The 24,372-nt window shown below is 41.5% G+C and overlaps 1 protein-coding gene across 5 annotated transcripts; it reads right to left on the reverse strand.

Annotated features, from left to right (window-relative positions):
* Positions 1-823: 823 nt before the first annotated feature.
* Positions 824-24,372, reverse strand: otud7b (OTU deubiquitinase 7B). 5 transcript variants are annotated; one of them, XM_029129142.3, is made up of 12 exons: positions 24,158-24,372; positions 11,638-11,869; positions 10,926-11,096; positions 10,410-10,634; positions 9,507-9,608; positions 9,002-9,129; positions 8,493-8,599; positions 7,920-8,047; positions 7,302-7,451; positions 6,956-7,070; positions 6,370-6,448; positions 824-5,733 (listed from the first exon to the last, which is right to left on the reverse strand). In XM_029129142.3, exons 2-12 carry the CDS (start codon positions 11,720-11,722, stop codon positions 4,249-4,251), a joined length of 2,775 nt encoding a protein of 924 aa, XP_028984975.1. In that variant the 5' UTR covers positions 11,723-11,869; positions 24,158-24,372; the 3' UTR covers positions 824-4,248. The 5 variants fall into 5 exon arrangements, with proteins under 5 accessions (XP_028984975.1, XP_028984973.1, XP_028984972.1 ...); XM_029129140.3 differs by having other exon boundaries at positions 6,956-7,073; XM_029129139.3 differs by having other exon boundaries at positions 10,410-10,637; positions 24,158-24,371.

A 24,372-nucleotide genomic window follows, 5' to 3' on the forward strand; every position in this document is an offset into this window, starting at 1 on the left:
GCAACCTGTTGAGTTTAAATTCAAACAGTAACGCATCCCATCTTCACCCTTAGACCCTGCTGATGAATAAAACAATCCTCTGAATTTACTCAGCAGTACCTTATTCAGATCCCGTAGCAGCTCTGTCTGGAGACTGGCGCCTCTTTTTCCTCATCCAAACTTGTGGAAAGAAACCAGTGGTGACGTTCTTCCAGACAAGTACAAGAGGCCAATTCAGTAAAAATTCCTTTCCAGAAAGAACGGGGAACGTCTAAACGATCCCGGACAACAGTTTGTCCTGCTGAACAGCTGGGGAGACTGTGTCCTTGTGAACTATAATAGAGAGAGGTCTGGATTTTTTACCACATGGGAAACTGTTCAATATTACATAAGGGTCTCCAGTTTCTCTAATACATAAAACAGTCCTAGACACTGGACCTTGCATCATCTGAGCTGCAGTTATTCAACAATGTATAATGCAGAAAGGTTAGGATAATACAGAATGACCCTTGATATGAATAAGTACAGAATAAAGGTTTATAATATGTGGCTAAGTGCTGTTTTGCTGATCTGTTGAGGTTTCTTTTCTACACAAGTTGCATTAGTGAATCTGAATTAGAAACTCGTACTGCTTAAAGACGCAAAGGAAGAATAAAGATATGTAAAGAGAATATGTTTGACCCATGAAAACCGTCAAAGGTTCTTGGTTCATTCAGTCCCTGCCCCTGTTACCAATCATTATCTGATCGAGAGATTCACATAATCTTATGAAATTAATTCCATTTGTATTTTTCCCCACCTACAGAACAAAGATAAAAGAACACAAAAAGAGAAAAGCATAAAGTTGTTGAAATACAATGAGAATTTATTCAAACGGTGCAAAAAAAGTAATAATAATAATAATATTAATAATAATAATAATAATAACAATAATGATGATGATAATCTAACATAAAATTTGATGTTCTTTCTATCCAGATTGCACTGTCACACAGCCATAGGGCTCTCCTCTCAAAACAAACTTAAAACATTAAAACAAGTTCAAATAAAAGCAGATCAAAACACTAGGACAACTGAAGTCAAGTCAAATAATGCACAAATCTGGTAAAAACGGATTGCCATGTACATGCAACAGGTCCACTCCCATGCAACGTAAATATTCCATGTTAAGGTGATGTTCTGTTCGCAGAAATGACAGTGTTGTACAATGTATAAAAATAGAACAGGCCAGTTGTGCTGCAAAACTACTTCTGAGCCATTTCTCTACTAGTTTGGAGGAAATGAGCTGAGTCAACATAAACATTAACGTCATGTTTTAGCATAGCACGAATTGGTGGCTGTAGAAAAAAAACAAAACAAGTAAACAAAATGTACAAATCAAAATAAGCAATCAACAAAAACAGACTGATGGACAATTAGTCATGAGAAAGAACATCCTAAGACACCTGAACTAAACGTTCCACAAGGAAACCTATTAAAAAAATCTGACTATAAATATATATTTTCAAATGGTATTTGTTAGGTCAGCATTGAGGAAAGCCGTTTGAGTGAGAAAGCCTCCAGTGAGACCACGTGGAAGTCGCCCTGGACAGCTAAAATATCACTTTCAGAGAAGCACTAATTCTTCCCATATTCAGGCTCCTAAAAGCTCGTCATCCACACCGGTTTCAATATCCAACAATATACATTCTTACCCTTTAAAAACACTGAAAAACTTTGGGCTTACAAAAATAACTTGGAACATATTTATACAACCTCTCAAATGTTATTTTCTTTTAAATACAAAAAAGGTCAGCCTGTAAAGTCTGATTTCCAACATGTTTCTGAGGCATCCGTTTCATTGCAAACAAATAAAGACAACTAAAAAACGGTTAAGAAGTAAATTATTACTTTGGAGGGAAGGAAGGACATTAACCACGCGTACACATTTTTAACAGGCATCACCTTCCCGCAGCGAGGAAATATTAGATGGGTGCTGTCTGAATTAAAATGCCAGTGCATGGACAAATATCAACACACAGAAACACAGCAAACATAAATGTCTTTTTTGGAAAACAGCGTGGCTTAAGTGTTTTATTGTTATTAGAACTTTAGTGTCACCTTAAATGCACCACAAGAACAAAACCCTCCTTCCTCCAACAGCATCTGCAACTTTTTGAAAATATTAAAATTTAGTGTTACACTGTAGCAATATGGAAAATAATTTCAGAACATTTTGCTTATTAGCAGGCTTCAAATCCTAAATCAAAAGAAAAACAAGACAACGACGCCCTCAACTGGGCAAGGCAGTGAACTGCATACTAAATTGTGCTTTTCTAGTAGACATGATGCTCAACGGCTTCAAGAGTAGAGCAACTAGTGTCACTACCCCAAAATAAAATTTTCACTATTGCTTATTAAAAAGGGGGATATAATAGTAAATAGTTTTTAAGTAGTCACTTTGCCTTTTGTACAAGTGTGTGGTATAAGCTCAGGCAGTATCAACTAGTTAAGACTGTTGGTCTAACTCAATAATGCAGTTTGTTCAATAAAACAAAATAAAACAAAACAAAAAAAAAGAACCGGATGCTAAATTTCGGGGGCAGTAGTAATAAAAACTGCTAGCAATGAAGCAAGCAGTGGAATCTAGATTTTTATCTTGCACAACATACAAAACAAGATGCACAACACTAAAAAAGGCAACTAGGAAGATGGTGACACTGGCACCAAAATGCTGTAGCTCTACAGTAACTGAGTCCTTTAGAGAAAACCTTTAGGCCTGTGCCCCTGATTTCCTGTGAACAGAGGTGGCAGTGTCTGCAGACAAGAACAAAAAGGAGTCAGGCCACTTCAAAAACATGAAAACATAAAAAAAACAGACATTAGGAAAGTGCTTGAATTTGTGCAAAACATATTACGCAACTAGTTTTGGCAGAACAAATGCCAGAATTAAAAGAAACGTTCAGCAGAACTGTGAAATAAGGAGAAAAAGACCAAACCAACCACTTAGCATCCAGGTGTCCTACTCGTCAGAAAAGTCTCCATATATAACCTTGAAGTTGACCTTTTTGGGGATTATGAGGCAGCACTAAACGCATTTACTCACACAGCTTGATTTCAGACTCTGTCAGTACAGAGACAGTGTAGTGTTCTGATAAGTGAGCCTCACTTTGCCTCACGCAGAAAAATTGGACATAAAAACCCAGTTCAAAATTAAAGATGAAGACATTGATTTAATGGAGTCCTCTCGCAAATCTGTCGTGCTGGATGTAACGTAGTGAATGAAGTGCGTAGTTTGCCCACAATGAAATGTCTCAACACCTGTTAAAAGAGGAGGAAGACATAACTAAGAGGGGAACGCTCCAACACACATGAAATATTCTGGATCCGGTTCTGGCGGCAGCGTCTTTCTACATTTCTATGTTGCCTTTGTTCTATAATACCTGTTTCATACTAATGGGACCAGTTGCATTTAATGGTGAAAAAGTTAACATCCTCTCATCCAGTTTTTTGATATACACATTTGTTTTTACTGAAGGATGCTGATAACAGTGCGAAGCAGTTATGTGTTAAATGCATGGACGTGTGTGTTTGCATTCAGGAACATTAGCACCACAGCAGCCCACAGAGCGCTTAATCATTAGCATTGCACTGTCGTTTCAATTTGCATTATGCAAATGGAGACTGATGAAAAGAAGCCGTTGGACGAGGATTCATTTGCCGTTTCCGAGGTACATAAGATGCAAGCGGTAGTGGAAAATCTGTATAACACTGAAATCACTCTAAAAGGATACAACATCCCTTGAATCTGAACATCATCAGAGACCACAGACACCAGTTCCTTTTCAGTTTGTGCTTGCAATACTGCATGTAGCGTGAACGTGACTTAGTGTTTTGTTAATGTACTGTACGCTGATGCCGTTTAGGTATGGTGCCTGCCAAATACATTCTCTCCACCAGGAGGAGACAACTGCAAGGCGCTGAACTTGGATGAGAGAAGAGCCTGCAACTCACACACTCACAACGCTTCAATTAGAGCCACAGCAAAATGTAACAGAAGTGCAGATAGTTGATGCTCTATCATGTGACCCCAGCCCTCAGAAACCACCCTGCTTATGATGAACTAAGGTCCATCACTTTCTGATATTGTTCAACAGAAGGTGACAGCTTAAAAAAAAGAGCGAGAAACCTGGTTGCCTTTGTCTTGTTCACTGAAAAGGCTCAATCAGCCCCTTTTTTCTTTTTAATGAAAAGGCCACTCAGCAATTTAAGCCATATTTAAGGTCCAATTCAAAACCTATGGATGGCCGACTCCGCCTCCCTCTTCTTTAACTCTTCTCGGTAGCAGTAGGAGCAGTAGTTGCCTGTCTCAGGGTGTCCGTAGTAGGTGCAGCTGGGTGTCCGACAGCGGCTGGACTGCAGGCTGGCCAAACCGCCCGCACTGCCCAGTGAGTAGTGCCTGATCGGGGGTTGCCCAACCCGAGATTCTATGTTGCAGCGCATGTCTCGGAAGCCGTTGGTGTAGCTCACACCAATGGGCTCAGACCCAGGATAGTCTGGGGGGTCGAACTCAGGAGGGTATGAGGGCACGAGGTGAGAGGGGCTCAGGGAGGAGGGGCCTTGTGAGTTATTGTACTGGGCGTGGGAGGGAACCTGTGTGGTGGGGCAGTGGCGGGGGAGGGTAGCGTATGATGGGATGCCTGGGTAGGTCGTTGCTGGGGAGCCACCGGCTAGCTGGCGCCGGCCATCCATGTAGCCGTGCATATGGAGGTGCTGAGTGATGGGTACTGAAGGGGGAGGCTGGTCTATGATGGAGGGCCGAGGGATGGGCACAACACCGGAGTACAGAGAGGGGCTCAGAGGAGAGGGCTTAAGTTGGTTGTAAGAAGGTGAGGAGTTTTCACTCAGCTCCTCTTTGGGCTCATAAGGCCGATAACTCAGATCTGCACCCACAATCACCTCCTTCTTTGACGGATGAACGCCATTAGTGACACTCTTCCGTTCTGCGTCGCGACGCTGCTGATCCTGCTCAGTCCTGAAACGCTCCTCTGCATCAGCCAGGTAGTGCTGGATCATCTCCTCCTGGAACGGCTGCCGGTTGCTGGTGGTGAGGAGGCTGGCGAAGATGAACTTCCTCTCACCCTGCATGGCGGCTCGCAGGATGCCGAGGCTGACCTTGACGTCCGCGCTGTACTTGTAGGTCTCGCTCTCGGTACTGCTCCCGCCACTGCTGCTCATGCTGCTTCCGGTTCCGTTGAGACGCTCGCTACCTGAGGAGGGAGAGCCTTTCCCAGAGTCCTCCGAGGCCTGGGCCGAGGGCGAGCTATCCTTGCTGCCTTTCCTCCCCCTAAACGATCCCTTCTTCTTCTCTCCACCCTCCGGCTTGGCACTTCCAGCTCCAGTGTTCTTTCCTGTCATCAGTCCACCCACGTTTTTCTTCAGCTTGCTGCCCAGGCTCTTGCCAAAACTGCCGAGCTTATTGGCCACAGAGTCTGCCCTCTTCTTGTCTTTATCTTTGTCCTTCTCCTTTTTGCTTTTGTCCTTCCCGACTGTTCCTGTCCCTGTGGATCCACTGCTAGAGGAACTAGATGAGGAAGAGGAGTTGTTCTTAGCCAAGGATGTGCCTCCATTCACCGTTGTTCCTGTGGTTGTGTCGCCATTGCCATTGGAGCTGCTGCTGACCGACTCTTTGTCTGACTCTCCTGAATCGGGAGGTGTGCGGGCATCCTCTCCTGCTGAAGCTGTAGGAGACTCTGGCTGGGCCAGAGGGGCCTGCTGTTTGGACACACAGCAAAAGCATAAGGAAAAAAAGATATAATATGTTAAAAGTTGTAGTTTGGTGGAAAAACAAAGACACAGGATGTAAAAAGGGTGACTCATAAAGTTGTTTTTCAGAGACTAAAGCAGTAAAACAAGTGAGTCAGTTTCCAAATGCTTTTTCATATCTACAAACACGTTAGAGAAGCTGTAAAACACCGAATGCTGTATTTGGAAATGGCGTGACCTACATAGTAACGCAAAATTCTGATTTCAACCAAGGAGCAGTCTGAAGTCTGAAGCCTTGGCATGTGCCACACAAGAGGATCTTTGTCAGCGTGTTCGCATGGTGTGACTTTATGGCCTAAATGGCCCAGTGTAGTTTGTTTTAACATAAAGTTTATACAGCAGCCAGGGAACACTGCTCTGGTGTAAAGATAGAAATCTGGCCCTTGTTTAAAATTAGTGTGAAAAATTTAACACTAACCACAAACAGCTGTAGCACTATAGCATCTATCTGATTAGTGTGTAGTGGTGTGAGGCTTCATTTGAGCGCAAACTCAGTCTCGCTATTAAATGTACTTATTGAGCCCATGACCACCTTTTTTTGCAGAGGATAACTCTAGGGATGAATGCATGGACTTTGGCGTTTACCTCACAGGGCAGCGGCAGCCAGGCGACGGTCATGTAGCTGTGTAACATCTGAAGCTTGGCCTCCAAAGAAAGAGCCACGCTGCAGAAAGAGGGACAAGGTCACACATCAGTTTCATGATAGAACATATCACTGGCCATTAGGCATCATGAAGTTAATTCATTTAAAAGGCATTTTCCTGTTGCTGGATGACGACTGTTGTACTGGACCATGCTTAGAGCTTTTAAAGTAAAGATGTTTTCCCCTTCACTAGGTTTAATGGTGACACTATGGGCAGAGGAGATATTGGAGAGTTAACGGCACTGCTATTTTTGCGTTCCTCCTCCTACTCCATTCAAAGAAGCTATTTGGAGGTAATCTTATTGTTGCTGGCAGCGAGTGTCGTTAATCTGGAGTCAGGAGTCAATCCCTACACACTGACACTCGGGCCTGAAGGGAGAGCTGTCTAGAAGGCTGCACACGTGCCTTTTTATCTGCATCCTCTTCAAACTGCGTCAGCACTTCTCACAAGTCAAAGTGTAGGAGGGAATTTTTGTAAACGGCACATCTGCAAGTGGTGGAAGTATGATAATTGTTAGGACACCATACCTTGCCAGCATCACGTTGTCTGTGTCATGCTTGCCCCACTCCCAATCTTTCCCAGGATCCACCGCAAAATGCAGAGGCAGCATTTTGTGCTCCGAGTCAGTAAGGGGGATCACAACTGCTGGCAGAGAAAAAACATAAATAGAATATGACCCATTTCATGGGAAACACTGTGGAACCCTGCTTCCGTGGAGTTCAATCAAATATGCGCTACGTGCCAGTGTCTTGATTTCGGGTGTCAGTGTGAGCATGATTTTCTAAATAATTCAGGACTTTTATTTTTCAGCACTTATGTTTTGTTACATACATGATTAATGTAGTTATGTCCTGCATGATAATGAAGCATTACCCTGATCTTTGGAGCTGTCCTTTTGCTCCATAGAGACCAGAGCCGAAAAGTGCGCCTGGTCGTACGCCAGGACCAGCGGTGAGCGATGGCACTTGGCAGCTGGCACCTCCAGTGGTAGGTAAATGCCTCCAAACGGGATAGGAGCAAAGGCTGGAGGGGAGCAACAGCATGAACGAAGGTTACTTTCACATGTCAGCTGATTATGGTTGCTCAAAGATTCCAGGGTGTTGTAATCCCCAACATCACGAAATCAAGCCTAAAGACTATAAACAGCGGAACAAATTGAAAGCCATGATAATTATCCAACTGTTAAAGCAGTTGATTCACGGCTGCAGGTGGCTTTTAGTGTTTACAGTATTTGGCAGTGGTCTATATTGTTCGTCATAATCCGCTTGAGGTACCAGATGGGTGGCGTGTACTTCATTAGGAAAACACAGGCAACTCATTAATCACAAACAATATTTCCTGCAATTATTTTCTCATGATTCCCACATTATTCTGCCAAGTCATGTATAACCCCACAAATGACAAAACTAATCCATCTACGACCCCATGAGGACAAATTCTGTGATGAAATACACATATTGCATTAGCAAAGGAGCTTCTAGTCATATGTACCCTCTCCTCCAGAGTCCCTCAGCATAGTGTCAGCTACCACCACTATAGGCCTCCTGAGGACATGGGCCAGGACGAAGACGTGAAACTCCTCTAAACTCTCGTAAACTGGTTCATCTGAGGACTCCGCCCTGAAGAAAAACAACAACATGGCTTTCGGTTAACACACAGACATTATTTATTCTGTTGCAACCAAAGATAATGAAAGTTTCTCAAAGACTGTAAATTGAATCTGTCTTTTGAATTGATTCCTTATGCGTGATAATAGCAAAAAATGTGGATCATAGACCACCAAGAAAACCATAAACACATGAAATATGGAGGATATGTCCACTTTAATTGAGTTTAAACATGAAGAAAACAGTAAAAGCCCAAGGGCTTGAATTGTAAAGCTGTGTCAGTATACTTAACCCAGTGAACTTATGTTTGATACAATACACAGCAGATGGAGTTAAAATGAGGGCCAGAGACTCAGTCCTGCTTGTAAACGCAGTTGTTTGTTCATGAATAAAAACATGAGTGTGACTCAGTGTGTGATGGGTTAACAGTCCGTGCATGGTCTGAGCCAGATCTTACCCGTTGGTACCGTTGGTGCTGTAGTGTATCCTCGGCTCACTGGAGGCCAGCTTTAACAGCTCATTCCACTCTTTCTGCCACTCCTCCTCCGTGTATACCAGGCCCGACTGAGGAGAAAGGAAGGACATACATAAACAGGCCTTTTAGAGAGGGAGTGTCAAATGTCACTAAACCCCACACCGGCATTAAAGCATCTTACCACAAGGTTATGTCCTGATAATTGAGGAAATGGGTTTAACTACAGTTGCTGCAACCGCCCATAATGTTAACAGCTTTGCAACAAAAGCCTCAACACAAATTTTCAACCTTCATATGTGTCATTCAAATGTTTTCTCAAAATTTAAGTCCTTCTCATCACAAAAACATGTTTTTTTGTGATTTACTAGTAGCTGTCACAGAATATGTAAACATTAAATGTAGCAATGAATGAGGCCAGCCTGTGTCCACTGCTACCTGTTCATCACCGTTACAAGGACGAGCTAGAGAAACGTGCAGCCTGCATAACAGACCTCTTTGTTCTGCTGGGTCTGCTGCCACCTCCACCTGCGCTTCAGTGCCTCCCTCTCCAAACCGTGATCCATCAGAGCGTACAGGGACTTCCGTAGCATTAAGTCCCGGTCATGAAAGCCCCACATTCCTGCAGTAAAAACACAATTGGGACATGAACACACATGAACAAATCTTGTGTACTGGACTCTCGTCTTACAAGTAACCATTTAACTCTAGGCATCTTTAACAGAGCAGGTATCGTGTACATGGATATCAGTCTTACATCTGCTGTCGGCAGATACACTAAAAGGTCTGGAATATTGTCTGCACATTAGTTACAGTACATTATTAATTTTCTGCACAACAGCTCCTGAGAGGGCCACAAACGCTGTAAGGTGAAAGTACACTGAACGACTGTAAAACACAATTAGTGCTTAAACTAACAACAGGGCTTTCCTAATGAATGCTAATGGAGCATGAATCTGCATGATACTGCTTGTAGTCTGAAAGGTCTTTGAAGCTCACCAAGAGAGGCTGCGTGTAACAGACAATTCCCATCTCCACTCGTTGCCAGAGGAAGCAGGCTCTGGCAGTTTGGGACAACTTTCGTCCACCAGTTTAGTCGTCCTGCAGGCAAAGAGGAAAAACTCAGCTTACTTGTTTTCATTACAAATATGAGATTGTAATGAGCCAAAACAATCCTGCTGTACTTTCCAGACAAATAATAATTTTGGATCAACACTATATTCTCATTTGAAATAACAGGATGTCGCTCACATGACTTTGTATTATTACAGGATACAAATGAAGTTTCACAACAAGTTTTGATTTTACGTTTCCTTAAGCAATCCTCCTGCCAAAGCGGATCTTATTCAGTCACTCAGTAGCCACTTTATTAGGTCCATAACCTATTTTAATAAGATAGCTTGTTCTAGTTGTTACAATAAAACTGCACAATGCAAGTCACAGGTTTACACAGAGGTCACAGCTAAAGGTCAGCTTTGATCTGTACTACACGATAAGAGGTATTTCTAATATTCTGTGTATTATTTACATACACAAGGGGCAGAATATTACAAACGCTTCTAATTGCAATGCAGTCCATTTATTGAGTGTTTCTAAGTGGAGCACAGTGACCCTTCTATGGACGGAGAACAATGGGTCTTTTTCACAGCAGACATTTTCTAATCAAGCTGTTTTAGGAAAAGCACAAGTAATAAGCTTAATGGTGTTTTCTTTTTTTAAGTGTCAGGGTTCCATGGAGACGGAATGCAAAATGTAAGGACCCTTACTTAGATGCATCAAATTTTAGTTCAGCCACCATTAGTATTGTAAATTACACATTTCCTAGCAAACATGTATTGATGAAAGAAGGGTACTGTTTTTTAATTTAAAATCATGTGGGCTGGTATAGGTTTTCTTTCTTACCAGCATGCTCCAAAGCCACCATCATGGACTGCTCTATAAGATCCCTCTCAATGAAGCCACGGAAGTCATCCCGGTACACAGTGAGATCTGGTAGTTGGAAAGTGCACAAGGGTGTGTCCAGGGGCTCACTGCTGCTACCACCGGTGCTCGAGACATGAGAGCGGGCCAGAGACACGATGGTTGAACTGGCGTGGGAAATGCCTCTTGACAGCCGCTTCTCTGTGGCTGCTGAAGAAGAGAGGCAGAGGAAAAGTGATGATTATTTTTATCCAGTAATTAGTCAACTAGTAACCTAGAGCTACAGTATTTAGAATGAGGCAGGTTTCCATAGATACGGTCAGAACTGTATTACCTTTTGATTATTTTTCCAGGCATCCAGGCTCTTAGGTGTTTTATATATTTCTAATTTAACATTGTTGAATTAGCCTGGGACATTCAACTCAATATATACACACAGACACGTGTGCCAGTCTAATTACGTTACATAAGAAGCATTTCACCTGCCAGTGGCCTCACCTTGCACCACCTCATCCTGGCGGTGGAGTACAGGCCGTCCTACCCTAGCCATCTCCTTTTCAGGCGGTAGATATGTCCTCTCCTCTGTGAACGAATATGTCAGGTTCCCAGCATGCACCTGTCGGAGCTGCTCAAAGTCACTGAGTGCAGCAGTGAAATCCCAGTTCTTGCCTACAGATAGGACAGAAAAAGAAGGAGAGATGAGAACATCTGTCTACGCCTGTGCTTCCAGGCTCTATGTAAAGCAAATATCACATCCTTAAAATGTTTAAATATTTACCACAGGCAGATGAAATGATGACTGTGTTACCTTATGTAAAGGCCACTGCATCATTTCGAAGCTTCAGTCCTTTAAGAATTTAAATCACATCCCGCTTGCTAACCTGCTGTAGTTCAATGCACTGCGTACATTTTTAACCTATGTTCTTATCTGCAACCTGTGTTGCTGCTAGGCAACAGGAGCCACATTGACTTTAGCTGTAACTTCCTTCTGTTACTGTATAATAGCCTAATTAAGAGCAACAGGCAAGAAAAACTGACTCACACAAGAGGAAATGCTATTCTCATAGTATCAAGTGTACATAGTGTTTATGGGCCAAAGAAAAAGTACAGAAAACTAAGAATAAAGATTAAATTCAAGGAAAAAAAGAATCCATGTTTCACTAGGGACCCTGTGTATCTTTCTACCCACAGAACAGGGACTGACACTCACCCTCCAGCAGATCTCTGGCCAATCCTGGTTCAGCTCCAGTCGAACGGACAAAGTCGGACAGGACTGCGTCCATATCCACAGTCATGTGATCATGAATTCACAAGTTGTCGTGATGCATCCAGGGAAAAAAAACAAAAAAAACAAAAAAAAAAACCTGCCCTTCCAGAAAGGACAACGAGGGAAGGGGTGAAAGGGAGCAACTCTCTGCCTTGAGCCAAGCTGACAGTCACACCTGAAAATGAAAAAAAAAACAAAAAAACATCACAATATTAAAGCTGTAGGTAGAAACTCACAACAAGTTACATTGTGATTAGCAAGCGTTTACAAGAAATGAAACGTGGTACAGCTTCAAATGTTTACATCAGTCAGCTTAACCTGGTTTCAAACGAAGGCCTGTAGTGGACGGGAGCTATTGAAAGTGACACCTTTCTAGTCACTTGTCCCACCCATGACAACAGCTGTGGCACAAAAAAGAGCCGTTACACAAAAGTGAAAATGTTCACTAGAACCCTAGAAAAAGCCAAATAACGTGTACGTCATTTATGCCACCTTACTGTGCGACCTGCAGTTGTTAAAAGTTTTTAATTACCTGTTATAAACAAAGTCTACAAGGAGCTGTTACATATGACCAGCTATATTAACATGTAATAGGTGCATTTTTTAAAATCATTAAATTAGATTAAAGAACATCACAGAAACTGTAAACGCAAGATTATGTAAGAGATAAATTGTATTCCGTGTTCAACAGAGCGTTCTAAATCTGCTGCAGATAATCCTAATGATACTGTACCAAATTTGAGGGAATTTCTCCTGTTAAGTCTATCATCATCTAATTAAAATTTTACTTTTGCCAAAGTATTTGTATATTGTATCAGTTAGCCACAACAAAGAAACCTCATCAATACTGAGGAAAACAGGCCAGCATCAATGACCCAACACAAAGGATGTGCAATCAATACACTGACAAAAGACAAGAATAAAAGTAGCCCTGGCTAAAACGGTGCACTTCAGAGGCTGAGCTAAAGCTAAAAGCTTTTATTTTAGCAGGTAATATGCTGGGTGCTGATCTATGCAGGATAAGACAACTTTTATTCAATGGCTGCGTCACTTAAGACAGAGATAAAGTGCATCATGTTTGTGTGTTGGTCGATACACTGAGCACTATTATTACAATTATCTATTACCTATTTTGTAGTTCAGAAGCTGTCTCATCTAGTTTTAGGCCTTTTTTAATCTACCTACAGTCATCTATTCCCATCCATCCCATAGCTCATCCACCACCCAGTCTTACTGCCTCATCTCTGACTCAGTGAACCCTTTTCCACTGCGCTTGATGAGTCACGAGTATACTCTTCTTACACCTTCAATCGCTCACTCACTTCACGCTCTCCCTGCCTCCCTTAGTTGCTCCATCATTATTAAAAGCCACACAGGCATGCAGGGGAGGAACAGACTCTAGTAGAGTAGAGTATTTCTAGAGGGTTCTCTGCAAAGACAAGGAACCATGCAGACCTTCTGGTCTATTAAACACAGCAACAAGAAGATTAAACACATAGGAGGCTAAGGCTAAAACAGACAAAGATGTGGGTTAGACTGTGTTCTGATCATATAGTACTGTATTAAACATATGCTAGCATGGTATATATGTATTACTGAACGGCAAATGAGTTCAGTCTCTCCACTCTCAAAGAAAGCACTTTGCTCGGTTTAAGACAGTTTGGTCCATTGTCTAGTCAAGTCTTCTCCTTGCACATAGTTTATGTTTCACAGTAAACTGTATATCTTTGGGCTATGGAACGCTGACCGAAACAAAATAGGACTTCTGCAGATACTAGCTAAAGCTCTGGAAAACTTTGGAGGAGAATGTGAGGTTTTATCACAGCACGTTGAACCGTATTTGGACAAACCAATGACTATAAATAACACATATCCATATGACTTGGCAGCACAAGACTAGAGTACAGAACAAAATACACTGCCTCTATTCAGAGTAGCTCAGATATTTTATTGAACTAAGTGCATCAGTTTAAAATGTAAGATCAGCCATAAAACAGCTAGGTGAAAGATTTACTAACTCCTTAAATGTGATTGACAGTTCTACTCTTTTTGGCCTAATTTATTAAACAAATAAGTCTAAGCTTCACACATAGGTCAAGGAGATTATTTTATTGTGTCACAGGTAGTGGATTTATCACAGCAATCATGAAGCCAATGTGGTTCCATCATGGTGCACATAGACAAATTCAACCCACTGGTCAAAATGTTAGCCAAGGTAAGCTTTATACTGGAATTAACTACCTTTTCACCTTCTGCCAATGAGTTCCTTGGTGAACATCGCTCTCAGGGAGGAACAAGTTTTTTAGGCAGCACTATTATTACATTTAAAGGTTTTCTAAAAGGGTTTGTCATGTGAAGTCTTTGACTTTGTCCTAATGAATGCAACAGGTTAGAGGCTGCCTGGCTTTAGTGGAGAAGCAGAAATACAGATTCAACTTGATGTTATTCAGATAAAAACACCAAAGGAACATTTACATTGTTATGAAAGTACCAAGAGTCCTACCTTAACAAACTGAGTCACTTGTTGGGTTCATAATGCACAGCCTCCAATAAATATAAGAGAACGGATTGATTGAGAAACTGTTGTTTGGCACTGACAGTCAAAGAAAAGGGTGGAAGGAGCGATAAAAGTGAAGGGCTGTGGACAGAATGTACCAACCCAGAGCAACAAAAGGCTGGCTGTTGTCACTGTTGGCCTGTAACATCAGCCATTCCTGAGAGCCCACTCTGATGAATCTGATGGAACGGAACATATCGCTCCATCAAAAACACCAGTATTTACATTTTACTTTACACGCGTGGTCTTTAAATAGAGAAACAAATACAACAAGACTTGCCTACATGATGCATGCATTTAGTCATAGTTACCCGCTACATTATGAACATACAATCTAATTAAACCTGCAATTACTAATTATTTTGCATTTGCAGTGTCTCATTTTGTTCAACTGTTCAAGAAAAATGAGTTTACAGTGAGTCCCGCATACAAAACTAAATCCTCTTATTTAGGACACTAAATTTAGATTTTAAGCAATTTCTTGTTTAAAAAGAAAATACTGAAAATCATACACTCCAAATAATTTTAATTTTAATTGAATGGTCAAAACATTCAACTTGGCAACCAGCAGAGAAATTCTGCACAAGAAAGCCCCTGTGTGAATTACTGGCCAACATTACCAGCGCTGGTGCCAACATGGGGCAGTCGGTGATTTGTGTCTGTGATGGCTGAGCTTTTGTCTGGCAGGAGGGCTTACGTAACGGGAGCTGCTGAGAACACGTGGGTGCTGAGCTGAGGGCTGGGAGAATGGCCTGGATCATTGAGGAAGACAGCGAGGTCACCGCAGCCCACAGCGTCAGCTCTTGGTGGGCTGAGAGGGTCAATTTACTCCTGGGACTGAGGAAACACATTTGTTTTGCAAGCCCTTAGATAATTTATGAAGGAAATGTTTTCAGAAACTTCTTATTGAATTTATGCACCCATGCTATTGCGGTGACACGGAGAGTTCCAGTTCTGTACAGTCCCTGACCTCTGAAGCAGCTGAAGTAGAGAAGCTTAAACTCCCCTGTCTTTCGGATGCACATCTCTGTATTAAAAGCAGCAGGAGGAGGATGTTGGTTATCGATGGATGAGAAATGGAAAAAGCTACCAAACGCTAACACTGCAACAACACATCTTAGGAATGATCTGTAAAAAGCATACCTGAATGCAGACTTCATCCTTACTATCAGGTGTTTGTGTGTGTGTGTGTGTGTGTGTGTGTTTTATAGTTTCTTATCTAGCAGTTCTTCATTCATTTCATGACCATTTTATTTATTAATCACCCTCAACAGCACTTTAATTTCGTCGTACAACGTCGATGGCAAAGTTATTCTAATCTATTCAGGATAAGCACAAAACAACTCAGATCTGTGCCATTACTATTGTAATACTGCCTTTTCAATAACTTTGATCTAAATACATATATTAATGAATATCTGTGTACATTTCTTATAAAAGGTTGGGACAACAAAGACAGGCAGTAGAGACAAACAGCTGAGTAACCTAATAAAGACCATGCCTGTAGCTTGCTACGTGCAAAAGGTGCTCTCGCTCCAAATGCTTTGTCATGCTTCACTGCATGAGTTAGCTACTCATGCAAGGTCACTCAGTATTGTATGACCTAAATTACAGTATGGGAACTACACAAATGTATATTCTTACAAAGCTCAATTATTTGATATTACAAACTAATCAAATTACTGTGAGGCAAAATGGCAGATTTGAAGTCAAACTATTTATTGTTGTGAAAATGAAAGTAGGTTGCAGATCAGTGTTGTCGAAGCTAATGTTTATTTAGACTTTGTTTGTAGACTTTTACAAAAACCTGCTTCTCCACATGCCTGTAATTGTCGCTGTGAAGGAGGAGAATGGGGTCACAATTATTAACCTGTCTTCAATGGAAAACTCACAGCTATTTAGCTTACTGAGGATCCATTTATCACATGAAACCTGAGCGCTGCTTCACAATTAGAAGGAAGAGAAGCTGGGTCAAAGAACAAGTGAAATACGCTCGACTCTGAATAGATACTTAACAATGACCACGTAAGAGTTTATTATGAGGGCAGTGTGTGGTGAGACTTTAGCAAATTGAGGACAACTGGGTTCTGTAGGCAGAAATGGTCAGGACACGAAACAATGCATAAATGTTTCACCTCTAATTTAGATTCATTGCATGAACCTTTGTCTGGTGTGTGCAAATGCAACACACCCTCTCATCCTGTCAAACCACATGAGTAATGAGATAAAGGACATAAAGTAAGCAAACAAAGGAAGACAAGTGTGGCCCGGCGCCCTATCTGTGGTCCTGTGATAGTGGGATAGAGAACCAAACCCATTGGCTTATGGAACCTACATATAGAACTAACAGCCCAGTGCAACCAACAAATCAGCCAAAAGCCGTATTGTATGTCAGCCATTGAGTAACTGCAAAAAGCAAAAAAAAAAAAGACATAAAGTTATTGTCAATTTCATAAATTAAAACAACCAGTAAACACTACACGCATCAATTTAAGATAAGTAATCGATGAAGTAGGTAACAGCAGCAAAATTAACCTGACTAAACTATTTCTATTATTCTATATAATATAATATAACCTATTCTCTAAAGGTCTGAGCTGTGTGCACCCAAAGAGTTACTTTCCATAAACCCATTTAAGCGCTGCTCAAAAAAGGCTTAATCATTGTACTAAATAAAAGCCTGAACCCTGTCCCATACTGCTACACACGTGCAAGTAAAACATGCTTGTTGGTTTCTACTTCACCGATCACTTCAATGAACATCGAACGTCTGCTCAATACTTCCATTAAATATTTATGTACTGTAGAAAACACATAAATCTGATATCTACAAATGATGTGCTTATTAATGTAGCTGACCAGCTGGAAGATTAGTAGGTTCCTTGTTCAGTTCACTTGAGCAGAACTCTTTTTTATAAATCTTTATGTAGCTGAGACTGCTAAATCACCACCAGTCATGTAACCATTGAGTCAAAACACTTCTGTAAAACCTGTCACAACATTGCTGTTACAGCTTTTAGCAGTATTATAGCTCAGGGCTTTCATTCATGCCCATTTTAAAACTGAAAAATAACCCTTTTGATCATTTGCATCATCATAACAGGGGTAATTTGGAGAGATGATCTGTTGGCAGAGTTGCCTCATGCAAGTGCTTTAAATGTCTACAATAGGCGTTGCTTATTGTCTTTCACCGCAGGTTCAGGCGTAAAACCTGTAGAGAACAACTGCTCCTATTCTAATTCATTACTCTGCGTTGGAAAGAATTGTTTTTGAAATGCTTCAGACACAGGGTTGGGTCTGCCGGGGACAATTAATCACAGTAAACACCTGACTACCAGCAGAGGAAGAAAAACAAAGGTGTGGTAAGACGACTGTCCATCAGCTGTCTTTATCTGTGCACTACTATAATCTGGTTACTGACTAAACCCACTCAGCCTACACTCACTTATTACATAACAGGAGAGCTACAGCTAGGACAGCAGGCTGACTGCTGCCTGGCTGAGGGCTGCAGGAAGTCCCTCGCAACAAAAAACACATAGGTGCTGCATACAGACTAAAAACAAGTCTTCTACAGTATCTACTGGAGCTATGGCAAATGAGTGATATATTATTTGAATTAGACTGGCTTGTTTATACAGAATACAGCATAGAAAAATGTAGGGCAACTCTTCAACTTTTATAATTTTCTGCAACATCAGTTATCTTGACAGGCAACTGGGCACATCATATGCATACCAGGAACAATCCTTTCTGCAGGCTCTCTGTGGCCGAGCATATACGATAAGCACTGCATTATAAATACCCCCTCAGGCAAATACAATGCTTCTGCAGAGAAAAGGTTTTGCATAGCTAAGCAACTCACTGCTCTTCCTCCTCAAAGCCATTTGCAAAAGTCTTTTAACGTGTTCATCATAAAAAACATCATACTGTGGACTCGCCCAACATTCTGTTGGCTTGTTACTGCTTACCATAGATTCGCCCTCTGCTCCGAACATGCAGCCTCACTTGTTCTCACATTCAGCTGATGGAGAAAGGTGCCGTTTTCACTAGATATCGATTTACATGTCAGAAATCAATAGAGTAAATTAGGGTATGACTGGGCAAAAGGAAATGTATTAAAAACCTAGTAATTGGAACAAAAAAATCAATGAAGCCCATTGAACCCCAGCAGAACGGAACATGCACAAAATTGTTCTTGGACACGTGAGTTACAGAACCAGCGAGCCCTTTCATGTCTCATTATCCAACAAATGCTTCTTTGTATGAATCCAAGAAAGCTTTTGTCTTGGCACTAACAAGGTTGATTTAGCTGCAGCAAAGACCAGTTTCTCTTCTTCCCAAATATGGACACTAATTGTCTTTTGCTGCTTGGCTTAGAATACACTGTAAGAAATATCAGAGCTCCATATACTTCCAAACAAGTCAGAATTTAAAACAAGTAAATTTCTCATTATTCGCATTATGTCATTATTAGTAAAACAAAACATGGCTGATGTGTGAAAGAAGAGAATAATAAGAAAACCTTTAATAGTCCCGCAGTGGGGAAATTACTTCTCACAACAGCAGTACAGATGAGCGAGAATACAGGTACAGAACAGTTTGTGTTGGCACAGTACAAAGCAGTACAGTACAGTTAGAGTGAGTATGAGGTGATGCAGGGTTATTGCACAGTAATGGGTATAAGATTTGTGCCGGTAACAATATACATGAAGAAACGAGTAGAATGCAGATTCCAGCCCTGATGAACGCTCGATCACCAGCTTTGGACGCGCTGTGTGAGAAACAGATAAGACGACAGCAGCCTTACTGCACGCACGACTGATGTCAGAGATTCCACACCACGCCTGCCCTCTCAGAGGCCGTGCCACTGGAGCTGGTCTGCTCCAAAAGCTGTCCAGTCATCACACAAAAATGTGCCATGTCGAACTCCCCTCCCGCGGCCTCCCTCTCCTGCTTGCTGGCTCAGAAACACCCGAACCTGATCTTTGTGAACTCAGCATCCAGCTTTTTTTTCCTTTGTGTAAGCTTAAGGCAAAATAATATGAAGAGAACAGTATCATTTGATATACAGATCATCTGGCCTTAGCTTTATTGTTTGGAGAGTATAAAGAATGTGCTAAGCTCAGGTTGCAGGAGCCATCAATTTTTTGACTCGGCTACAGCAAATACAAACAGCAAATACTTTTGTTTTTAAGGATACAGAGTAAACCAACAGAACACCTGCCTAAGTACAACTACAGCACTAATCCATACAGAGAATCACTACCTACTGTAATCTTTGAGTTGCCAGAATTAGACCAACCTCCTGTTTCAGTCGCTCTAAAAATATTCTGGTCATAATCACACTTTAAACATAGAAAGTCTGTGTTGTGCAAAGTTCAAAAACAGTCAAAGACATTAAAACGCTGTCAGGAACAAAACGCCCATAATGAACCCAGTTAAAGGCAGTCACACAGTAGATTAAGAACGCAATCTGTGCTCAATAAACCTTTTTTGAAAGGACATTGATATGTTTATAACCATATTATATATATGTTTTTACAGTCCAAGTCAAGCCTCTTGACCTGAACACATGGACAGACTAGAGGCAACGCAACCGGTTTGAAATGACGGACAGACATCCTCCAACGTGCTCATTGTTCAGAAAAAAAGCTGAACATTCGGTTGAGGTAACGAATCAGTGTGCGTAGATTTGTGAATTCACTTTATCCAACTTGTTAAGAATGAAATGAAAAGTTCAAACTAAATGTTGCCCAGAAAGGAAAATTAACAAATGCTTTTGCCATGAGAAGTTATCGACGTCTTAGGAACACAATGGTGGTAGAAACAATTTATTTAAAAAACAAATAGACCTGCCCAACAGATTTCCCTTTTAACAGGATATGTCTCATCTGAGAGCAGCTGGTGATATTTGATACAGTTTCTATGACTCAGATTAAAAAAAAAAACTAAGTAACTAAAATAAGTCTATTGCATTTTGTCACTCAGAACTGACCACATGGTTCAGCTTCAGCTATATGTATTAACATTCCTGCCAATTAAGTTTATTGGGTGGTCATAAAAACTGCCTGAGAGGTCCCCAGCCTGTGACCAGGACAAGTAATCACCAGTCAAAGAGTGTTCATTAATAGCCACATGAAGCAGACTGCTGTGAAGAGGGCTTTAGGGAACCAGCATTCCCACATTTTGCACAGAGACCACCTTGCATTATGCACATTGTCACTATGCTGGACACCTGAAACAGCAGAAAATGTAATGAGGTTATTTAATCCTCTAACTGAGGAAGGTGGAAGCTAATCTGCCATCAATGCACTTCTGTTTTAGGGACGTGCACAAAATAAAAACCCAAAACAGAACATTAGTGGCTGTTGCAAAGCATTAGGTGAAAGAGTTCTGCATGTGAAGGGAACCAGCGCAGAGCTGGCTGGATAAACTGATTCATATTTAACATCATGCGTTGGTTTCATTATTCCGGAAAGCTGCCAACCTAAACTCCAGACTCTGTGGGTGAGAAGACCTCGCTCGGCCCTATTGATTTTTGGGCTTTGTGCAGAAATGCAAGCCTCTGCAACCATCTAAGCACTGCTGATATATCAACAAGGAGTGGGAGAATTCAACAGTAAATCAAAACTATGCAACACTACAGTCATTTTTCAAGGAACAAAATTAAGAAATCATAGTGGTTTTGCAAATCAGACTGAGTGATGAATACAACAGTCAAGCTGCCAAACTTTATCTCTGCTTTATCTACAGAGACTGTGCATAATATTAAGTATTATGTAATTCACATTTAGGGATGAATGATCCTTTAATTTACATATCAACCCTTGAGGAAAATTTGGCATTTACTATACACCAATTTGATCTCAAGTACAATTAAGCATAAGGCTCCCAAGTTGCAATACAAAATGCTGTAATGAAACAGAAACTAGAAAAGGCCTTAAAAGACATGAATGTGTGACTTGCAGGTGCCATGTTTCAAGGCAGAGCTACCTCAGTGTCTGATATTAACTGGTGCTAACACGTCCTGAATAAAAACAACCAACCCCGGCTAAAGCTAAAGCCAGTGGTTAAACAAGCACCAAGCTCTGCAGGCGGGCGGCACTAATGCTCATGTGAATGCCCACGTGCTGTGGGCCAGGCCCTGTCCACAGCAGGGAGACTCCACGTCACTCCCTGTGTGATGTCATCCTGGGTGACAGGCTCCTCACCAGGGCTGTGAAAGGGATTACTCCCGGATCAACAGGGCAGGACGGCAGTGACTGATGTCTATTCTGTTTGAACTGCAACCATTTACAAAATTACATCATACAACCACCAGCAGTTTGGCATCAAACCTAATATAATGCCTTCATTGTTAAGTCACCAACTTGACTTATCTGATGTAATCGTAGAACTGTTTATATGCAATGTTTACATAAACGTCATTTATGAATTAAGTTAAACAATATTTTACAACAGTCTCACAACAATGTTTAAATAAGTCATTTTATAACTAATACAGAAATCGCCTAGAAAAGACAGAAGAATGAACCTTATCACACAAACTAATTTTTTAGAATTGCGTTTGCATGGTTGATACACTTCAGCTGGCGATGCCTACCAGCTGCCACCTGACTCACCGAATGGAGATTGGGGTTCAGAGACAAGCAGCTGCTGGCACCCAGGTAGGTTTAGGTGTTTTCCCCTGACACAAACAACCCTGGACACTGGCTAGCTGTTGTGTCACAAGGCTGGCAGGCAAGCAGCCATACAGAGGAGGGTGGGGCTGCCAAAGACTTTTATGAGTTGCTGTCTGGACAAACAGGCTTCTCAAAGACAAGCCACCTATTGATCCTAGCTTCACTATGGCAGTTCATAGATGAAGGTAGTTTTCTCTTTTATGCATTTATGAACATTACTGTGTAAAGATAAGCAAAGCGCATGACTGCATTGGTGTGGCTTTTTATGATATGCAAATATATGTACTAATGACAAACTGTTCAGAAAGGAGCAGTTAGCCTCTGCCTTACTGCATATTCTAGCCTGAATCCACTGCCAAACAAAGTGGAACTCGTACACTTGATACCAAAGTCATGTGTGTGTCCCACTAACCTAAAGAAACACCGAACTACTTACTTATTAATATGCCCATGTTTGAGATTTCCTTTGGGAATACCTCTATGGCGGAATGGGCTTGGCTCTGAAACTGACACTGGCTCTCTAACACACACACACACACACACACACACACACACACACACACACACACACACACACACACACACACACACACACACACACACACACACACACACACACACACACAGCATAGTCCAAACAGGCAGTCAATCAAAACAAAAATGATTAAGTTAAACATATTGATGATATGCTGTATGACTAATTTAATTTAAGTCACAACCCATTCCAGCTACTGTAAAGACATTTTTAGACGTGGCCTCTTTGGGAGGAAGGTATGCTACACCCGACTTAAACTTGCCTGAGGTGCTCTCTGTGCATCAGTATGTTCCCTGAACTGTTAATGACTTGCATAATGAAGCCTGACAGAGCAACCTCACACACTCAGCAGTGACTGTGCATCAGCTTTTGAAGATCGTTTGATCTATTAGCCACAGTGCACGGAGGATCCCAGAACGTCCTGGCAAGTCACCCGGCACAAAACTTGCTTTGGCGATTTGTGGTTCAAACAGATGTACAATACGTTGTACCGTCAAACTAACCAAACCTTTTACAATTCAGTCCATCATCAAATGCACCTCCTGCATTGCCACTGGATACAAGGAGTACAGGTGGAAAAGCTTTCTACTACATAACATCAAGATCCTTGAAATTCCACTAAGCATTTCAATTTAATGTTCCATCTGTTTCCAACAGTCTTTTTACACTATGTAAAACAGTCCATGCAGGCTAAATGCAGTAAAAATGTTCAGCTCTGTTCTACTTTTCATGTTGACTTGTGTGTGTCCTGGTTTGCAACAAACAAAGGAGCCAACAATTACAAGAGCTGAATTATTCAAGCAATGTGTAAGGCAACACTCTCCCATCGTGGCAATGCTGAAAACGAGGGATATAACCCCAGTCCTACTTTTGAAATGAGCCCAGAGCCTTGAACCGAAAGGACCAGCCAGCTCAGGCAGAAGTCACAGGAGGATATGCTGGAGCTGTTCGGTCGATCAGTGAAACAGGTCGTTGGAGGTATGAGTTAGACAATCCACGCTAATGAATGTCAACAGCCAAGTCTTATTGTGCTCCAAGTACATGTTTGCATTACACATGGAGCTTAAAATAAAAACAGGGCTGTCATAACCGCGGTCGTGACTGCCAGCTCTAAGAGGACCCATCCATTGAAATGTAAGTTAATTTAGAATGCAAGAATATAAATAATACAAGTGGAAATATGTAACTCACCTCCAGCTCAGCACAACTTTAAAACTATAATGTTTAAACCGCATAACTACAGTTGACAGCTTAATAATCTACTTCAACGTTGAGCAATCGCTTATGTTCGCAACCTGTTCTCCACGGTAAATAGATGCAGCACATTACTATTGGTGATGGCTGGTTCTAAATGTTGAATGTAATGCAGTTACTATGAGAATTAGTATCATCTGATACCAAAACCCTACGAACAATACACATGCTTACATAAACGTATTTGAGTCGTTAAAACGCGTGGGGTTCGTGCAGCGTTTACACGCAGTACACAAACTTAATTTTTTACCTAATCGCTTATTAAACCAAGGCTTTAAAAGCAGTCTTATGTGCGCTATACAGATGTGTTTTGCGTGTTTTTCAGTAAGTACACCGAACCGTCACGTTTGGCTAGCAAGGGGCTGCCTCAAGCTTGGCTAATCAGAAAGCTAACGCTAGCTAACGGTACCGCTAACAGCTAGAGTATCTGCTTACCTCGAGCGGCCTCGTAGACCTTGTTTCCATCGTCCTGTTTAGTTTTCCGTGGAGTGCTACCTTTTAAGTTACGTATGCGCTTCCGAGACCAACAACTCTTAACTTTTTTGCATCCTCATGGGTGGAACGAAGCGTAAGATCCCAAACCGGACCACCACCGACAAAGTAATTTCTCCACCACTTACAACAACAACGTCAACCGAATCACCAAACCC

This window comes from Betta splendens, chromosome 16 (assembly GCF_900634795.4).
Source record: "Betta splendens chromosome 16, fBetSpl5.4, whole genome shotgun sequence".
Taxonomy (NCBI): Eukaryota; Metazoa; Chordata; class Actinopteri; order Anabantiformes; family Osphronemidae; genus Betta; species Betta splendens.